This window comes from Brachyhypopomus gauderio, chromosome 7 (assembly GCF_052324685.1).
Source record: "Brachyhypopomus gauderio isolate BG-103 chromosome 7, BGAUD_0.2, whole genome shotgun sequence".
In the NCBI taxonomy this organism is placed as follows: domain Eukaryota; kingdom Metazoa; phylum Chordata; class Actinopteri; order Gymnotiformes; family Hypopomidae; genus Brachyhypopomus; species Brachyhypopomus gauderio.
The window spans coordinates 11,215,209-11,233,676 of record NC_135217.1 but is presented as its reverse complement, the minus strand read 5'-3'; the positions used below and the strand labels follow the sequence as shown (position 1 = coordinate 11,233,676).

At 44.4% G+C, this 18,468-nt stretch overlaps 1 protein-coding gene across 1 annotated transcript in view; it reads left to right on the top strand.

Annotated features, from left to right (window-relative positions):
* Nucleotides 1-343: 343 nt before the first annotated feature.
* The window catches only part of dhrs11a (dehydrogenase/reductase 11a), a 43,579-nt gene continuing 25,454 nt past the window's right edge, over nucleotides 344-18,468 (top strand). Inside the window, exon 1 of the mRNA XM_077011674.1 lies at nucleotides 344-670. Within this exon, the coding sequence (XP_076867789.1) occupies nucleotides 539-670 (132 nt within the window). The 5' untranslated portion in view covers nucleotides 344-538. The remainder of the gene's footprint in view (nucleotides 671-18,468) is intronic.

Here is an 18,468-nt window from a genome sequence, read left to right as displayed (position 1 = left end):
CTCAAAGATCAGCGCTTTTTAATGGGTAGTAAAAACACCTGCCACACCCGCCCTGGTTATGACCTTCCAGAGGCTTCCACCATCAGCCACTAGATGGCGAAGTATGCCCAATATAGTCTAAATGCCCTTAAACCTTTATGAAGCTTTTAATGGTTCATTTACGCTCGTTCGAGACTTAATTGTGTCATTATAACATTCCTAATGTACGTCAATGTACGTTATTACTGCAAGATATCCAGTATGTACAAAACAGTTTTCGCTGTTCCCACGCGTAAAAAAATGTGCGAGCGGTGACAACAAACGAGAATGCTGCCATTGGTTTGCCATGTAATATTTAATCCCGGGCGCAGGGACTGGGCTTCCTTATCACCGCCGTACGGAGGGATCAAACGGGCGTACAGTACTACAGCCCGCCCTTTACTCGCCGCCCGACACTCACTCTGACTTATTACATGCCGGACTGTCTCTCTGCAACATTACTGCGAACTAGTCTACGTGTGTATCTAGCCGTAATCTGTCCAAATCCAGGAGTTCACCCATGGAGCGGTGGAAAGGTAGAGTGGCTCTGGTGACAGGAGCGTCCGTGGGGATCGGAGCGGCTGTGGCGCGCGCTCTGGTGCAACAGGGCATGAAGGTGGTCGGGTGCGCGAGGACGGTGGACAAAATAGAGGTAAGACACCCCCCCCCCCGTCACCCCCGTCACCCCGTCACCCCCGTCAGGGTGATACCGCCGTGTTCGTCCGGGCCTCGGTAGTGTTGGGTGATGCGCTAGCCTTATTGCTACTGTGCTAGCTAGCTCAACAAGCTATCACGCCCGGCGAGCTGGTTTGAAGTGGTGAACCAAGCTGGTGGTGGCGGAGGTGTAGAGGGGTAGAGCAGTAGAGGGGTAGAGCAGCAGGGCAGTAGAGCAGTCTAAAAACACTAAGACACGACTCGCACCTGACGGTTATTGATCAGCTAACAACCAAAATATCATATTCTTAGTCTATTCTTCCCACAAGTCTTGTACAGAATATCTCTCCCTCTCTGGGACTACTCTAGCGTTAAAACGATAGACCCTTTTTTAATTATATGTGGACTCTCCTGTTGTCATTATTCTTCGCTGTCCTTCAAATCCACTTCCCTGTGGTTATGCAACTGTTTCTCTGCTTATTGCGTATTAATAGCCGTTTAAATACGAGCACAAAGACTGCACCCGTTTCCACTCCCTTTTCTCTTCTTCTAATCTGAGTCCTTTGGCAATCATTGACCGCCCTCCCCTGAGTCTTGTGCCTGGGCTTCTGTCCTTCTCTCCAATCTCCACGGACCCTTTGGAAATCACTCAGACAAAAAACGTCTCGAAAACATTATGGCAACAAGACACTAGAGCAACTGGCAGGTAGTCCTCCACATGAGCTACCAAGGGATACTGCCCCTGACCTGCCTGTATCTGCCACTCTTGGTAGTTTGATCAGCAGTTATGTTTGTGAAGTTGGCTCTGGCCAGCTCTCTTTGTCAGAGCGCCCACCTCTGCTCTATAACAAGCGTCTGAAATATCCCTGGGTGGCATGGGCAGATGGCGGGTCAGATGACACTGAGAGATTGCTTCAGTGTATGGAAGTAATGGCGGTGCAAGGAACTGCTTTTTATTTTGAAACGTGGACTGATGGGTGGTTTGGGTAGTGGTCTGGCATCAGTGCGGAGCAGACAACACTGTAGGTGTACTTTGCCACTAGGTTTCATATGCAAATATCTTATTTCTTGATTTCCGTCCTGTGATTGTTTACTGTCTACATGACTCCTTGTTATCACTCTCTGTGGATATGCCTGAAACGTTCGATCAATACAGCGACCAAAGTTTGCTTTTTTATAACCCTAAGTGATCATCTTGGCCCAAGCTCTTGTGTAATTAGCTTTCCTATTTAAAAATGAATGTGTCTGTGTTTGTGTATGAGAGTGGTTGTAACTGAATAATTAAGAGCAAAAGACATTATAAGAAACTTCGTTGTACCAGGTTGTTGTCCTTGATCTGAAGTAGTGTAATAATTCACTTTGATAAGATCTGTTTCTTTTGTTGGTCCCTAATTGGACAGTACAAGAGTGAGTTGTTAGTAATAGTGTTGTAACACCTCTTGGCTGTAACTATGTCAAAAGCAATTGTGTAAACGTGTGTGAGCTTCTGTGTGCAGTGCATGTAGTTGGGCATGCAAGTGACATATCATCCTTCAATCAGTTGATTCCATTGCATCTCACCGGGGTTCGCAGCCTATGAATGTAAATAGAGTTGATGGGATGACCAGATGGCGTGTGTTCACAACACACCAAGCTGGGGCAGACGGGGCCATGGGCTGCAAGTTTTGATTCTTTCTCATCAAAAGTGACTGAAGAACAGACAAAAGTGACTGAAGAACAGACAAAAGTGACTGAAGAACAGACAAAAGTGACTGAAGAACAGACAAAAGTGACTGAAGAGCAGACAAAAGTGACTGAAGAACAGACAAAAGTGACTGAAGAACAGACAAAAGTGACTGAAGAACAGACAAAAGTGACTGAAGAACAGACAAAAGTGACTGAAGAACAGACAAAAGTGACTGAAGAGCAGACAAAAGTGACAGAAGACCGAACAGTCACCGTAGAAATGGGCAGATGGAATAGCACCGCTGCAGGTTACATTGTCGTGTTTAATTACTGGTGCACAGTGACATTTTCTATTAATTGTGGCCGTGCACTGATCTGGATTCAGACTTTCTATGCTGCATCCTAAAATTGAGTCCAAGAAGCATTTGTTGGTTATGGACTGTATTAATTTGCCCAGTACAGTGTACAGTGGTACAGTGTCCAGTGTAAGTGAAATGGTACAATGTAACTTAAATGGTGAAGAGTTCCTTGTGTGCAAATAACAGCAGTCCCATGATGGTAGTAGATGGTGGAGACAACATCTGGGCCAGAGCTGAATTTGATGTGACTGGTCTACAAGCACAGTGGTGGGTGAAGGGGGCTCCAGCAAGGTTCCACCATATCACACCTCCTTTCCTCAGTGTTCCTGTAGCATCCACATACGTTATCATCTGTGTGAGAGTGTGTGTGTGTGTGTGTGAGAGAGAGACAGATAAGGCGGTGTGGAGATTGGGAGGTCAGTGTGGTTTCATCCAAGCTCCACTTGAATGCAACACTGATGAATCACCCAGTAGTTTCTAGTGGTAAATATGTCCCATTTAGACCTCTATTCCTAACTGGCCCAAAGAGCAGCCTCACTCGTACAGTGGGCTTGCTGAACACATTCCTTTAAGATTCCTCTTTGTGTAGTTTCCTTCATGATTGAAGGTAACTGGATGAAGTTACGCATGAGTTGTACCACGCCTAAGATCTTTTGTTACCTGTTTACTATAAAGTGGAAGCCTCCGGCTGACGAGAAGCTGCAGCGTGGCTCCCGAGCTCAGGGCTGGTGTCAGTGCTGCTGTCAGTGCTGCTGTCAGTGCTGCTGTCAGGGCTGCTGTCAGTGCTGCTGTCAGTGCTGGTGTCAGTGCTGCTGTCAGGGCTGGTGTCAGGGCTGGTGTCAGTGCTGCTGTTAGGGCTGGTGTCAGTGCTGCTGTCAGGGCTGCTGTCAGGGCTGGTGTTAGGGCTGGTGTCAGTGCTGCTGTCAGGGCTGGTGTCAGGGCTGGTGTCAGTGCTGCTGTTAGGGCTGCTGTTAGGGCTGCTGTTAGGGCTGGTGTCAGTGCTGGTGTCAGTGCTGGTGTCAGTGCTGCTGTTAGGGCTGGTGTCAGTGCTGCTGTCAGGGCTGCTGTCAGGGCTGGTGTCAGTGCTGCTGTCAGGGCTGGTGTCAGGGCTGGTGTCAGTGCTGCTGTCAGTGCTGCTGTCAGGGCTGGTGTCAGTGCTGCTGTCAGGGCTGGTGTCAGGGCTGGTGTCAGTGCTGCTGTCAGTGCTGCTGTCAGGGCTGGTGTCAGGGCTGGTGTCAGTGCTGGTGTCAGTGCTGGTGTCAGTGCTGCTGTCAGGGCTGGTGTCAGTGCTGGTGTCAGCTGCCCATCGCTGCAAACACACTTCACACCAGCAATTCCTCCACATGGAGATGCTTCACACTGAGGTAGCAGATCATCATGGTGAACTGAAGAGGTGTCTGCTGTGTGTCCCACAACACAGTTGTGTAAGAATATAACAGTCAAAGGAGGACGTTGTAGCATCTTGGCTCAGTTAGCCTCGTCTCTTCTGGTTCCCTCAGACCTCCTGGGATTTTGCAGGTGTTCATCTGCTCTCCGACTGAACAGAATGATATAATACAACAGATGGATTTTATTTATGAACTGGCCTGATCAAAGCATACATCAGAATCTTCCCACATATCAAGGTGAGATGATATAGAAGTCAAACTGTGGCGTAGCTTTAGGTTGTACGTTCCAGACTGAAGAATCAGATCTTTTTCCACTGATCTCGAAAACTCAGCTACGAAGTAAAACTGATCTCAGGTCAGGTGCAACTGGGGGACATCAACAGTAATCGATGCTGCAAACTGCAGTCGGTCCTCCAAACGGGCTCAGGGTGGATGGGTCAGTGGAGGCCTGGCGTACCGTGTAACCCAGCACCCTGGAACACCCCTGTGCAGGCATCACTGATCAACTCTGATGGCATGATGTTCGTGTGCTCTTAAGCCAGCTGTTGGAAACTTTGTCCTGCGTGGTGACGTGAGCATACTCCAAGCTGCGAGTGCACAAGTGACAAAGGATGTGGATGGGACAGGCGGGGGAGGGGGAGAGAGAAGGTGTAAGGTGGAGATACTGGGGAGTGGAGGAAGGTGCTGTTCCTGGAACAGTCTAGAATTGGGTGGAGAGAGAGAGATGGATGATGTTTACCGTTTAATCTCTGAGTGCTTGTCTTTCGAGTTCAAGCAATTCCTGGAAATAATGAGAATGGTGTACGGTACAGGGTGTGAGTGTGTGTGTATGTGAACGAGAGGGGGAGAGAGAATGTATGGGCTCGGATCATCTTTACATTCTACATGCGGTCGTTAAAAAGAAAACCTCAAACCAGAACTGACCTTGGAAACAGCGTGATGTGCACCATCTTTATATATACTGTGTGCATGTGTGTGCACTTGCCTAACAGGACAGGAAATTGCACATGGGACCTTGGGATAGCGTTTAAATGAGCTCCAGGTTACTGCTTTAGTTAAGCTCTAACCAGGCTCCCTCGTATATATCGCTTCCTCACATTGCCATTTCTGGAAAAACAAGAATTTACAGCCTTGTTCAACTTGATGTGGTGATGTCGATTGTGGCTTAGGAAGGACACCTCTGGACACACACTAGACAAGCCTGGACACACTGGACATGCTCTGGACAATACCAGTGGTGGACAGTAACTAAGTAAATGTAATTCGTTACTGTACTTAAGTAACATTTCCATGTATCTGTACTTTACTCAAGTACTTTTATTTGGTAAGACTTTATACTTTTACTTCACTACATTTCAAAGCGAAAATTTGTACTTTTCACTTCGTTACATTTACAGAAACATCTCGTTCCTTTTTCATTTTTAAATCAACGTTTAATAAAATACCGAAAGGTAAAAGTGTACCATGTCACAGACTATAACCAATCAGCGCTCAGTAAGAGATTAAGATTTGTACGCTAAATGGCTGAGGATCTGACATGGCTGCAACAGATGTCTTCCCCCAACACCCCTGGCCTTATTTAGCCGAAGTGTTTGTATTCCTCGAAAAGAAGAATTATTCGCATTCCGAAGAACACATCGCTGTCATCATTTATGAACTCGCTGTCAAACTTGAAAAACCACATCGAAGTAAGTTCACCATTAGATTAGTAGGTTTATATACCCCGGTTAATTATATCACATTGAAGTACACTACATTTAACAGATGCTTTTATCCAAAGCAATGTGCTAGTACCCGAATTGCAATCTGTGGAGATGCTAAGCGCCAGTTTAACACAGGAGACTCCCACATCAAACGTTAACCTTAGCCGGGGACACATACACGCGAATTTGGCCAAGCGAAGCGAACTTCGCAATTTATTCATATGAGGGAGGCGAAGGCAAGTAAATATGAGCGAAGCAAAATTATTAAAATTATTATTAAAATTATTATTATCAGGGTTGGGGGGCGGGGCGGCGGCATGTGTGTAAAATGTTGGCGGGGGTGGCGGCGAGTGTAAATTGTTGGACACAAATTAAGTATTATGTCGCGATCGATCGCCAGTGGTTGGCGCCACAGCGAACTAGTAACTCATTGAATCATAGATGTAGATCAGAGGTAAATAAACTAGATTTTTTTTTCAGTGTGAGAAATCGGATGTATGTGAAGTGTAGTGCGAGTGAAAACGGTCTCTGGTAAAGACAGTCAATGCGTGTGTCTCACGCTCATTGCGTGAGAGTTGGCAACTCTGATTATTATTATATTAATTATTCGGCCAAGTTTAATATTATGAGTTCAGTTGGTAGGGCTGCACACAGTTCTAGTTCTAGGTGCTAGAGCTTCTTCCTTCCCTGTCCCGCCATGTGGTGGACAACGTAGAACCTCAGAAAAAGTCCCCCAAGCTAGGACTGAAGTGGCCAGTTCGAAATTATTGTTCTGTTTGGTGGTGAATTATGTTTTTATATAAAACTGTTTGTCCACTTGTCTACCTTTCTAGTGTGAATTATTAATATGGATAAAGTTTGGAGATGAATGTTGTGAGGATAATATAGGCTAGTTTTGTGTATTTTGTGTTTGCTAGGCAAATGTAAGGCACTGTTTCCTGTTCACCTTTTGATCGAGTAGGCCTAGGGGTTTTGATGTGACGCTAAGAAAAAAAAGGTTTTTACTTTTACTTTTAATACTTAAGTATTTTTGAAGGCAGATACTTTTGTAATTCTACTCAAGTAAAAAATTGAGGTGAATACTTTTACTTTTACTTGAGTAATATTCAATGCAAGGTAACTGTACTTTTACTCAAGTACATAATTGGTGTACTTCGTCCACCACTGGACAATACACTCTGCTGGACAGAGAGAAATGTTCCATTTTCCCCCAGACAGTGATGTTAAAGTGACATTGAGATTTAGTCAGGTGTAAGAGCAGTACTTTGGTCAATACACAGCCATGGCAGTGTGGTCAACATCGGGAGTGTTGTGGAATAGGAGAGCACCAGTTACATAACCAAGTATAGATACCCATACTGAAGTTCACAGTCTATGTAAGGTAAAGGACACACACTTATAGAAGCACACTCACTCTCTATCTTTCTCTTTCACACACATAGACACACTGCCTTAAGCAACTTAGTCACCGCAGAGCTCTCCTGTTTACAGCCAGAAATTTCCCACCTTTTCCTTGTAGAGTGTAAAACACGCATCACCTGCCAAGTGGGAATTTTTCACAATGCTCAGCAGCCTTTTCTTAGCCTTTTACGACGTCCTAACAGGACTTCTGTGGACGGGATAATGTGTCAGGGTGTTCTCTGAAGTGGGCGGTTGCAAGGCCGGCAGGGTATCTCACGACTGTTCGGAAGGTGAAATACTTTGGTGTGTGGAGCCCTCTCCAACCTAAGCCCATGACGAGGTAGTTAGTAGTTTACTCATATTCAGAGATAATATTTGACTAAAGAGGTTTACTTAGATGTCATGGTTTGTTTACAACATTGTAACAAATAAAACCAAACTTTATTTAGCTGCTACTGAATCAGGTTATAATTGCTTTCATGACTCCAACATTATTCTTCTATGTGTAGTTCTTATTATTTTAGTGTTTGTATATCTTGGTGCTAAGTAAATGCCTGTTAATTTGGCCGGTGATATCACTGTAAGCCAAGTCATATCTATTTATCGGCCCACTCTGTCATCTTTCTTCAACCACCCTTCTAATCAGAGCTGGTGAACTGTGCTCAGAGGGAATTCCTTTTCGTTGTGTCATCAGGAGAGACTCCAGGCTACTTTTCACATGCTCGACCTGCTGCCAAGTATCACGGCACGAGCAAACGCAACTTAATCAGGTCTCCAGCAGGCCCCTGGCACATCCACGCACACACGCAAACACACACACCACTCTGCCAGCCAAAGGCTCAAGGCTCTGAGGCTAACGGATTTTGTCGTTGCCGTGGACGACCCGCAGCGTGCGTTTGAGCGTGTCGCCATGAAGTCTCCGTGCGCTGTTCCGTTCCTTCGTCTCCTCTTGTTTCCTCCTGAACTCGTTTTTGTCTCGCTTTCTTTTTGTTTCTCTAGGGCTAGGTGGTGGGCCAAGTGAAATTTCTCGTGTCTTGTGCACTGGAGTAAACGAGGAGTAAACGTGTAAACACCCACTACCGGTCCCATGTCGTTTATTCTCCATCACCTGTGTTCACTCCTCTCTCTCCCTGCACGCGCGCGTGTGTGTGTGTGTGTGTGTGTGTGTGTGTGTGTGTGTCTGCATGATTCCGTGACCGTGTCAGAAGTCACTGAGCAATGACCATCATATCAGAGCAGTTCCCGGTGCTCAGAATCGACCCGGTGCTCTTTTGGTCCTGGCCAGCGTCTGAACGTCTGGGTCCATGTCTCCGTGAGCCAGCACTGTGCCCGTCCTGAAGGAGGCGTTGCTAGTGTCACTGAAACAGCTGACTTGCCACAGATTTGCAAATGAGGTGTAAGTGAAGCCTGACTCGGCTTGAAATAAAACAAAACATGCAAAGTGTTTTTGCATTCGTTTGTAAGGCCTTTCCAGCCTCTCCTTTGAGGCTGTCCCGAGCATGCCTGTCAGGCTACACTGCTGGCCTCTCAAATGAATTTGGTCTGTTTCAGCCTCGACAAACAAAGAAGCCCTTTCTCAGCAGACCATTATTTATAGCCAGCTGTGAAAGGCGGTGGATCAGCCTGGCCCCTAGTGTATCCAGCTGACACACAAGAAGTAAAAGTAGCTACAGGTGACACGCTGTAGTTGTTGAGGGTCAAACATGACACACTCTCCTTTTCACCTTCTTTCTCACACATGAATGAACACACACACATATTTAACTCATCAACATCATGCTTCTGTCAGCATCTCTGGATATGGGTTCTTACACATGAAATGGAAAGCTTGGAATCTGATGTGGATCTTTGCCAGGTCTTCACAAATAGCCACTGAAAAATACAGAGAAAGAAAGGAGCTGCAAAGGGTATGAAGAGGGCATTTTATTAATACTTAAAATGATGTTGGTCAGGTGACGTATATGGCTCCAGACTGAATTGCGCTCAGTGGCTACTTTAATGAAATGTCTGGAGGATGTGCACAGCTTGCTGGTGAAGGATCATCCAGTCTTGTATTTTAATTATAGATTTTTTATAATCAGTTTGGAAAATATGGTATCTCAGTGTCGGTAGCATATAATAGGGTTCAAAAGTTTACATACATGTATTTGGTGACAATTCATATTAATAGTTTAACTTGAACCAGCCCTTAGGGTAGTCTTCCACAAGATTCTAACAATACTCTGCCAACGTGCTGGCTCTTTCCTTTTGACAGAACCAGCGGAACTCAGTTGGGTGTGTGAGACACTTTTCTCAAACACGCTTTTCCAGTTCAGTCCTATGGGATTCAGAGCAAGTGCACCAGTCCACTTTTCCAGTGAAGCCCACAACATGATGATGCCAACCCCTGTTTCACAGTTGGTGGATGGTGCTGTTTGTATTAAAGGCCTCACTGTGTACCGTCCATTGTGCTGATCATTATGGCCAAACAGCTTCATTTTTCAAATTTGAACAGCAAACACCCATCCAAAAAGCTTGTTTTTATTAAGGGTGGAAAGGGCCTTTTCAGTATAGGTGTAGGTGAGAACGCCTAGATACAGACAGCAAAAGATGTATAAAAGTATATGAATATTAATGGGTTTATTTCACCATTCAGCAGAAAAGTATTTAACATGATAAGTTAAAGTTTTTAATAAGACAGTCAAGTAAATTTAATTCTTTGATTTACCTGACCTAGTAGATCATTTAAAAATCATTTTTTATTAAAAAATATTACTTATTGTAAATGCATTCACCTTATTGGTTTTAGACTATTTTAATAGTATTAACTGGTTATTGTATTGTACTGTAACGCCGTCAGCTTCATAAAAGAAGAGGATGCACTGTCCATACTTAAAGAGCATACAGCAACAGAGTCACACACCGAGTTAAAATTTCTAGGCGTGCGTAAACAAAAGCACAAAGTGCTGAGTTAATGTTAAGCGTGACTTTTGCAGTCTCTCGCCAACACAGGCAGGCAGGAGTCCAACAGACAGTGCTTCACATCTATAGTGGCTTCAATGTGCAGCACTGGAGGTTACGACCTGTAGGCTTAAATGGGCAGAGGGTGATGAGATGGAATGAGCCCCAGGTGGGAGTGGTCGGGGCAAATATAGAAATTTTCATATAACTTATTTATTGAAATAATAACACTAGGTTACTGAAGTTATAGGCCTTCATACAGTGTTGAAGAAGGTGCTTCGTAGCACAAATTTTTAGGCCATCACTATACAAGTTTCCAGAATATGACATTTAAATTAAATATAAATGCTAATATAATACTCTCAATATCATAATCTTAAACACTAAATGCAATATGCTATAGTTTGTGCAACATTTCTGAATCGTTTTATGCTAACACTCAAACATGACGTCTGTGAATCAAAAGTATTTCGAAAATACTCTCATACCCTCATACCCTCATAATCCAACAAACATCACAGTAGTAAGAAAAATCTGAAGGCCTTTATTGAAAAAAAAATGTAATGGCTGGAACTGCAACCATACGTGATGTATTACTGCACGCAAGAGCAGAAGTGGACTGCAAAGAGATGGAGTGCCTGGCTAAAGAGATGGAGTACCTGGCTAAAGGGATGGAGTACCTGGCTAAAGAGATGGAGTACCTGGCTAAAGGGATGGAGTACCTGGCTAAAGGGATGGAGTACCTGGCTAAAGAGATGGAGTGCCTGGCTAAAGAGATGGAGTGCCTGGCTAAAGAGATGGAGTGCCTGGCTAAAGGGATGGAGTGCCTGGCTAAAGAGATGGAGTGCCTGGCTAAAGAGATGGAGTGCCTGGCTAAAGGGATGGAGTACCTGGCTAAAGAGATGGAGTGCCTGGCTAAAGAGATGGAGTGCCTGGCTAAAGAGATGGAGTGCCTGGCTAAAGGGATGGAGTGCCTGGCTAAAGGGATGGAGTGCCTGGCTAAAGGGATGGAGTGCCTGGCTAAAGGGATGGAGTGCCTGGCTAAAGGGATGGAGTGCCTGGCTAAAGAGATGGAGTGCCTGGCTAAAGGGATGGAGTGCCTGGCTAAAGGGATGGAGTGCCTGGCTAAAGGGATGGAGTGCCTGGCTAAAGGGATGGAGTGCCTGGCTAAAGAGATGGAGTGCCTGGCTAAAGAGATGGAGTGCCTGGCTAAAGAGATGGAGTGCCTGGCTAAAGAGATGGAGTGCCTGGCTAAAGGGATGGAGTGCCTGGCTAAAGGGATGGAGTGCCTGGCTAAAGAGATGGAGTGCCTGGCTAAAGAGATGGAGTGCCTGGCTAAAGAGATGGAGTGCCTGGCTAAAGGGATGGAGTGCCTGGCTAAAGGGATGGAGTGCCTGGCTAAAGGGATGGAGTGCCTGGCTAAAGAGATGGAGTGCCTGGCTAAAGGGATGGAGTACCTGGCTAAAGGGATGGAGTGCCTGGCTAAAGAGATGGAGTACCTGGCTAAAGAGATGGAGTGCCTGGCTAAAGAGATGGAGTGCCTGGCTAAAGGGATGGAGTGCCTGGCTAAAGGGATGGAGTGCCTGGCTAAAGAGATGGAGTACCTGGCTAAAGGGATGGAGTGCCTGGCTAAAGAGATGGAGTACCTGGCTAAAGAGATGGAGTGCCTGGCTAAAGAGATGGAGTGCCTGGCTAAAGAGATGGAGTGCCTGGCTAAAGGGATGGAGTGCCTGGCTAAAGGGATGGAGTGCCTGGCTAAAGGGATGGAGTGCCTGGCTAAAGAGATGGAGTACCTGGCTAAAGGGATGGAGTGCCTGGCTAAAGAGATGGAGTGCCTGGCTAAAGGGATGGAGTGCCTGGCTAAAGAGATGGAGTGCCTGGCTAAAGAGATGGAGTGCCTGGCTAAAGAGATGGAGTGCCTGGCTAAAGAGATGGAGTGCCTGGCTAAAGGGATGGAGTGCCTGGCTAAAGAGATGGAGTGCCTGGCTAAAGAGATGGAGTGCCTGGCTAAAGGGATGGAGTGCCTGGCTAAAGGGATGGAGTGCCTGGCTAAAGAGATGGAGTGCCTGGCTAAAGGGATGGAGTGCCTGGCTAAAGAGATGGAGTGCCTGGCTAAAGAGATGGAGTGCCTGGCTAAAGAGATGGAGTGCCTGGCTAAAGAGATGGAGTACCTGGCTAAAGAGATGGAGTGCCTGGCTAAAGAGATGGAGTGCCTGGCTAAAGAGATGGAGTGCCTGGCTAAAGGGATGGAGTGCCTGGCTAAAGGGATGGAGTGCCTGGCTAAAGAGATGGAGTGCCTGGCTAAAGGGATGGAGTGCCTGGCTAAAGAGATGGAGTGCCTGGCTAAAGAGATGGAGTGCCTGGCTAAAGAGATGGAGTGCCTGGCTAAAGGGATGGAGTGCCTGGCTAAAGGGATGGAGTGCCTGGCTAAAGGACCTTGTTTCTTATGGCACCACACTTGGGGATGTGGATCTGGGCGACACAGGGAGGGAGCAGGTCACGAACTCACATGTTCTGATGTTCTTGCTCTTAGACATCTGCGGGTTAAAGTTATATTTAAAATAAAGGTCAGATAAATCCCTGTTACAATTTAAGATTAGAGCAGTAATTGTGCTGGTTTTCACTGGAAACAAATGAGCTAATAGGTTTTCAGTGGAAAACTATTACAAGGAGAAAATGTTGCTGAAGAAGTTAAATTAGTCAGCATTCAGAAGCATATTGTGGAGATCCTACCTTCACTCCTGCTCTCACGTCCGTGCTGACGTCTCTCTCCAAGTCTGTGCCTTTTATTTGGTGCTTGCTGCGTTTCTTGTTATGCAGAAACCCAAGCGATGCTCAGCGAACCTACGGCTGCACGTCCTGCACTCTAGAGGCTAAGCAGCGGTGAATGGGGGCCGAGCACCCACGCTTCCACACTCTTCTCTACGATCTGATTCACAACAGCTCCTTTCCTTCCACTTTTATTGCGCCATTTTCACTCCCTGGTTCCTTTGTGAAGCACCCCAGGTAGTTATACTTTGACCAGCATTTTGTCTGCACTTTCTTTTGTTTAGGCTTCTGCTTGTCTCCATAAGGCACTAGGTCCGTCTCAAAGCAGCCCAAGTAGTTGTATTTTGGCCTGTGTTTCTTGTTATGCCTCTGAATCCCACTGACTTTCTTCACGATGTGATCTTGGATGGTGGTCACTTTCAAGGCCGTTGAACCATTCGCAGGTAGTGGCTTGTATGGTTTTGAGTATCTGAAACCGGTATTCACCAATGACTGGGAGCCTAAGAGAGAGATTTGATGTGGCTGCTAGACAGAGTCAAATCGGTCATAGGCCATTTCAGCTAAAGAAGATTTGCTCTGATCAAGGTTGACATGGTGGCTGTGGTGTCGCTACATTCCTGATCTTCTCTGCTCTCAACTGTACTCTCTTCTGCCAAAAAGAAGCATGTGCCGGACGGGGACTGCATGGGGCTTTGGGGAATGTCGAGTTCATTGGCCTGAAGCAACATATTGTGCCCTTTTGTCCTGGTTTCTTGCAGACAATTCTAGGGGTTTTCAGCTCTCTCTGCTTGTCTCCATCAGCCTCTGGGTCCTTCTCAAAGTGGCCCACGTTTTCTCTTCTGCTTCTGCAGCCCATTGACTTTCTCCATCATTGTCCTGAGCATCCTGCTCCTGTTCCATACACCTGTCTGTGCACTTGATGTGAAGGCCACTGGAATCCAAAGATGGAGCTGTTGTGCTTAGAGTCTTCTTCAGTCAAAGTCTTCGTTTGAATTGAATTTAATATACTTTATTGATCCCGAAGGAAATTCATTAAGTGCTCTTATCATGACTTGACTGGCGAAAAGATGCTTGTTCTGGAGGGGAACTCTATGTGGGCTTTGGGCATTGTTGAGTCCCTTGGCCGCAAGCATCCTGGAGACGTTTCCTGTTGGATTTTCTCTCTGCCTGTCTTGTCTCAATCACTGAAACCAGCACTGGAATACACAGGCACTTTTTAGGGTCCTTCTGAAAAATGCACCATGGATTGTTTAGATCATTTAGAACATTTTTAGAAAGTTACTTAAAGTGTATTCAGTAATTAAAAAGCTCAGTTCACACATTTTCTTGCCAATGCCTTCCTCCTCTGTCCTTTCTCAATTCTTGTCACTTCTTCTCAATGAGAGAGCTAGAGGAAATCGAGAAAGTATGTACTGCAGCTTCTGTCTAGCATAAGGTTCTGATGCCAGAAGGTTTGAGAATTCAGCACATTTTGCATCATCTTGTAACTTCTTGTTCTTTTCCAATAATAATAGTATTTGTTTTCTTCTGAAAGACAGGTCTATCACCTTGTCAGACACAGGTAGTTAAAAATAGAGTTCACGTCTATTTATACCATACGTAAAGCATGACGTTGTGTTTTTGATGACATAATAGTAAGCGCAGATAAAAATACACTGCTGTTTTTTTGAAAGGCAAAAGAGACAAGCTGTTTTTAGCTGCATTTTTTAAAGTTATGGCAAGCTGCAATAGTGTAGATTGCTTGTCAAACAGCTGCATTTCGGCTAGTTTATTTTAGCTACCTTTACATGCTTTTTTAAACCTACAGAAATTATTAAACACTATTCTGACAGCTCTTGTGCCACACTAAAATGCTGTTTCTTTAGTTTAGTCTTGTTTGTTTTCTTGTTTGTTTTTATGCTACCTGAAGCGCCTCTTTAGTGCCCTTTCTAATTATTTACAAAAGCTAGTTTTTGCGTGCTAGCTCGATGCTATGAAATACAGAAAACACAAAGCATGCAGCAAATCATTCTTTAGTGATCAGAGATGTTGAGATAATACCATTGTAAATGTTTAAAAACAGAGAAAGTGATATGAAAGCAGCAAGATTTAAAAAATATAGTGTAGGCATTGTATTTGGGGTTTGTTGGCAGTGATGTTGGACCCGGGAGATTTAATGGGAGGTTTCTTTTATTTGTTCACACTGAAAGTAGCAACCCTACCGGGCAATGCATGTCTTGGTCTCTCTCTTTTGCTTGATTCCCTGAGAGTCAAATACTATCTATTATGTTTGAAGAATGCCAATAGACAATGGTGTTTATAATCTGACTCTTGGTAAACAGAACTGCTTTGCAAGTGAACATGGCTTCATTTTCACGTACATGAAACAAATCTCGTGCTTTAGTACAGGGGTGTCAAACCCAAATGCACCAGGGGCCAAAACTCAAATCACACTTTAGGTCGCAGGCCGAACTTATTTTTTAACTTTCTGTAGCTTCAGGTCTGCGTTTTTCAGCTTGTCCTGATGTTTTTCCTTGAAGTGCTCTCTTAGAAGATTCCTTAATTACAGCCACATTAGCTCCACAATAAGACACACGGGTTTACCGGAAATGTCAGTAAACATATTGAGAAATTGCTCATTTTAACCGTTTACTGAACCCAGGCCCGTTGACAGTCTTGCTGGGGCCCGGGACAAGAAAGATTCATGTGACCCCCCCCCCCCCCCCAGCGGCACGAGGGTTCGCGCGAAAATGACGTAATCGCAGTGGCTCCGCCCATGCGCGAGGGCCTCGCGCGCTGTCGGTTCGCAAGGTCGTGCACCTCTCGAATTTTGTAACTTCGCGCGTGCCGCGCTTCAGCGCAATGAACAAAGTCATGTTTGTAGGGTTCATACACCTTTATAAGGTGGAATTAAAGCACGTGTACGTCACTTTAAAGGTCCATTTCAATATTTTCCAGCACGTTAAACTTCATTAAGTTAAATATTTATACATATACTCGAAATGATTCGAAATAACTCGCTTTTTATCACATTATTTAATGGTTGTTTATTTTCAAAACGCCCAATCTTAACGTCTTCACGAGAACTGTTCAGTCAGACAGCTATTTGTTGTGAAACGAAGTAGTTACAATTTCAAGCATTTTCAAGTACTTTACCCTAAATTCCAGCACTTTTCAAACCTGGAACACAATGCAACTTTAAAATTCGTCAGGTAAATGTTTTTCCTTTCTTTTCTGCGCTCCAGATTTCTGTATTTACTTTAACTATCCACCACTGTATTTCCCGCTGTTGGGCGGATACCGGCCGGCTACAGTCGGTGCTGGATCAAACCATTTTCCAGTGGGAGGCGGGGGTGTATGCACTTAATGGAAAATATGCAGATAGGTAAAAAACATATATATTTGAGCCATTGAGCTTATTATGAGTACATAATTTTATATTAATGAAAGATTTCAAGATTATTTAAAAATTATAGACTTTAAATAAAAAATAAATTGCTGGGCTCTTTGATGGGCCCCCCTGGCCCTAGGGCCCGGGACAACAGACCCGGTTGTCCCCCCCTGTCGACGGGCCTGACTGAACCTACCACGATACCAGCTCTTTTAAACAGAACAACAGAATCAGGAGAGAGAGAGAAAACAGTGACGCCACAATATACTCAGCTCTGTTTTCAGAATCATCTGTTCTTTTGGCCATTGTTAAGGGCCTTGACGTTACAATAGTGTTGCAGACAGTAACAGACGTTTGACTTGAATGATGCAGAAATGTTCCCTGTATCATGAATATATCATTCGGTAGCTGTTATGCTGCATTATGGGACATGTAGTTCTTTGTGTTATCAGCATTTCACATCGCTGGGCCATTAATAACAATAATAATAGATCAATGTAAAATGATCTCACGGGCCAAATATAATTGTATTACGGGCCGGATATGGCCCACGGGCCTTGAGTTTGACACCTATGCTTTAGTAGAATTTGGTGAGGGCCCCAGGGAAGTCAGGACCGGCTCTGATATATCACACCCCTTGAATGTGTTTTTTGTTATTTTCTTTGTTTTTCTCCTTGTTTTTCAGTATATTTTTTCTCTTGCTTTGATTTACACACAGTGCATGTTTTTAGACATCCAGTGGTTTAAGATCCATTTTTATTTGTTTCTTGCATCCTGCTCATTCTGTGAATTGAAAGTGATAACTTCAACTTAATTTTATTTATTTGCACATATTGAAAGATTTTATGTTAAATAAAGATTTTTTCTCCACACGATATTGAGATGTATTGTCCTTTGATACCAATACCCAGATCTCTCTTAAATTACTATTTTCAAATGAGATATTTCTTAAAGTACTAATGCTGAATATTTGTGTGTGTACAGTGGTGAAGTGGGAAGATGAGGGTTGGGGGCTGATATGTATATTTGTGTCCGTTACACTCATTCATTGTTAGCCCCTCTCACTTGTGTAAAATAGATCTTGCTCCACCACATTGCTTCTCCCCTTATTGTATAAGGTAAAAATAAGGTGAAAGATATCAAAGCTGACATAAAAGATTAGTGAGCCATAATGACTAGAATCCTGGACCACTAATGGAGGAGAGGAGTACTGTTGCAGCCTCATTATATCACAGGCACAGAGACGTACAAGTCCAGAGTTTCACTGAGTTCACTCCCGACTCCCTTCACTGGTGGAGGAAGAGACTAGGGGCGATGAAGGGGTGACAACACAGAATCTCCCTTTCTCTAACGGACCTACAGCTATTATGCTTGTTACTTAATATAGCCATGCTTTGTTCTTTCAACAGTTGGTGGACAATTGCTTAGTGAGTCTAAAGTTTAGTATTTAAAGAGCTTATGTGGTATAATCTACAATGTTGGTAAGGAACCCACCCACTCCCCTCTTCACCAGCTCTGATGGTTTAATCCATCTGTGTTAAGTCAGGTTGAAAATCCACAGTGGGACTTGACTGCCTTTTTCTTATTATCACTGTTAAAACAGTGGGGCCCCAGCTTCTTAACAGCTGAATTATGTCATACACCCCCACCCCCCCTTCACTTTTTCTCTTTGTCCTCTATCTTTTATTGTCTCTCTCTTCTGTCTTTCCCCGTACTCTTTCTGTCTTTACCCATTAAGAACACCTCACCTTCAGAGCAGCTGACAATGAGAGTGGATCTCACACTGGGAAAAACCTCATTTTAGATCTCCCTCTCATTTTAGATCTCCCTCTCCCTGACTCTCCTGCAAGGTTACAGCATGTTAAAGATAGAAAGATATCATGTTCTTTTGGCTTTTGTCCATTTATTTCAAACAATATTGGATCCTTAGCTCCGTATCATCTAGTTAATTTGGATGTGATGACGTGGGTGTAATATGGTTCAGAAAAGAAAACTAGCAATATTCATAGTTATTAATTAATAACAAATGACTGGTTCAGAATCATTTGGAGCCAAGGGCCCCATCTCCATTGATTTGTCCATCTCCACTCATGTAATACAGTGAAATTTATAAACTAATTCCTTCTCCATAGATGTAATACAGTGAAATTTTTTAACTAAGTCCTTCTCCATAGCTGGCTTTAATGAACTTGCCAGTTTCA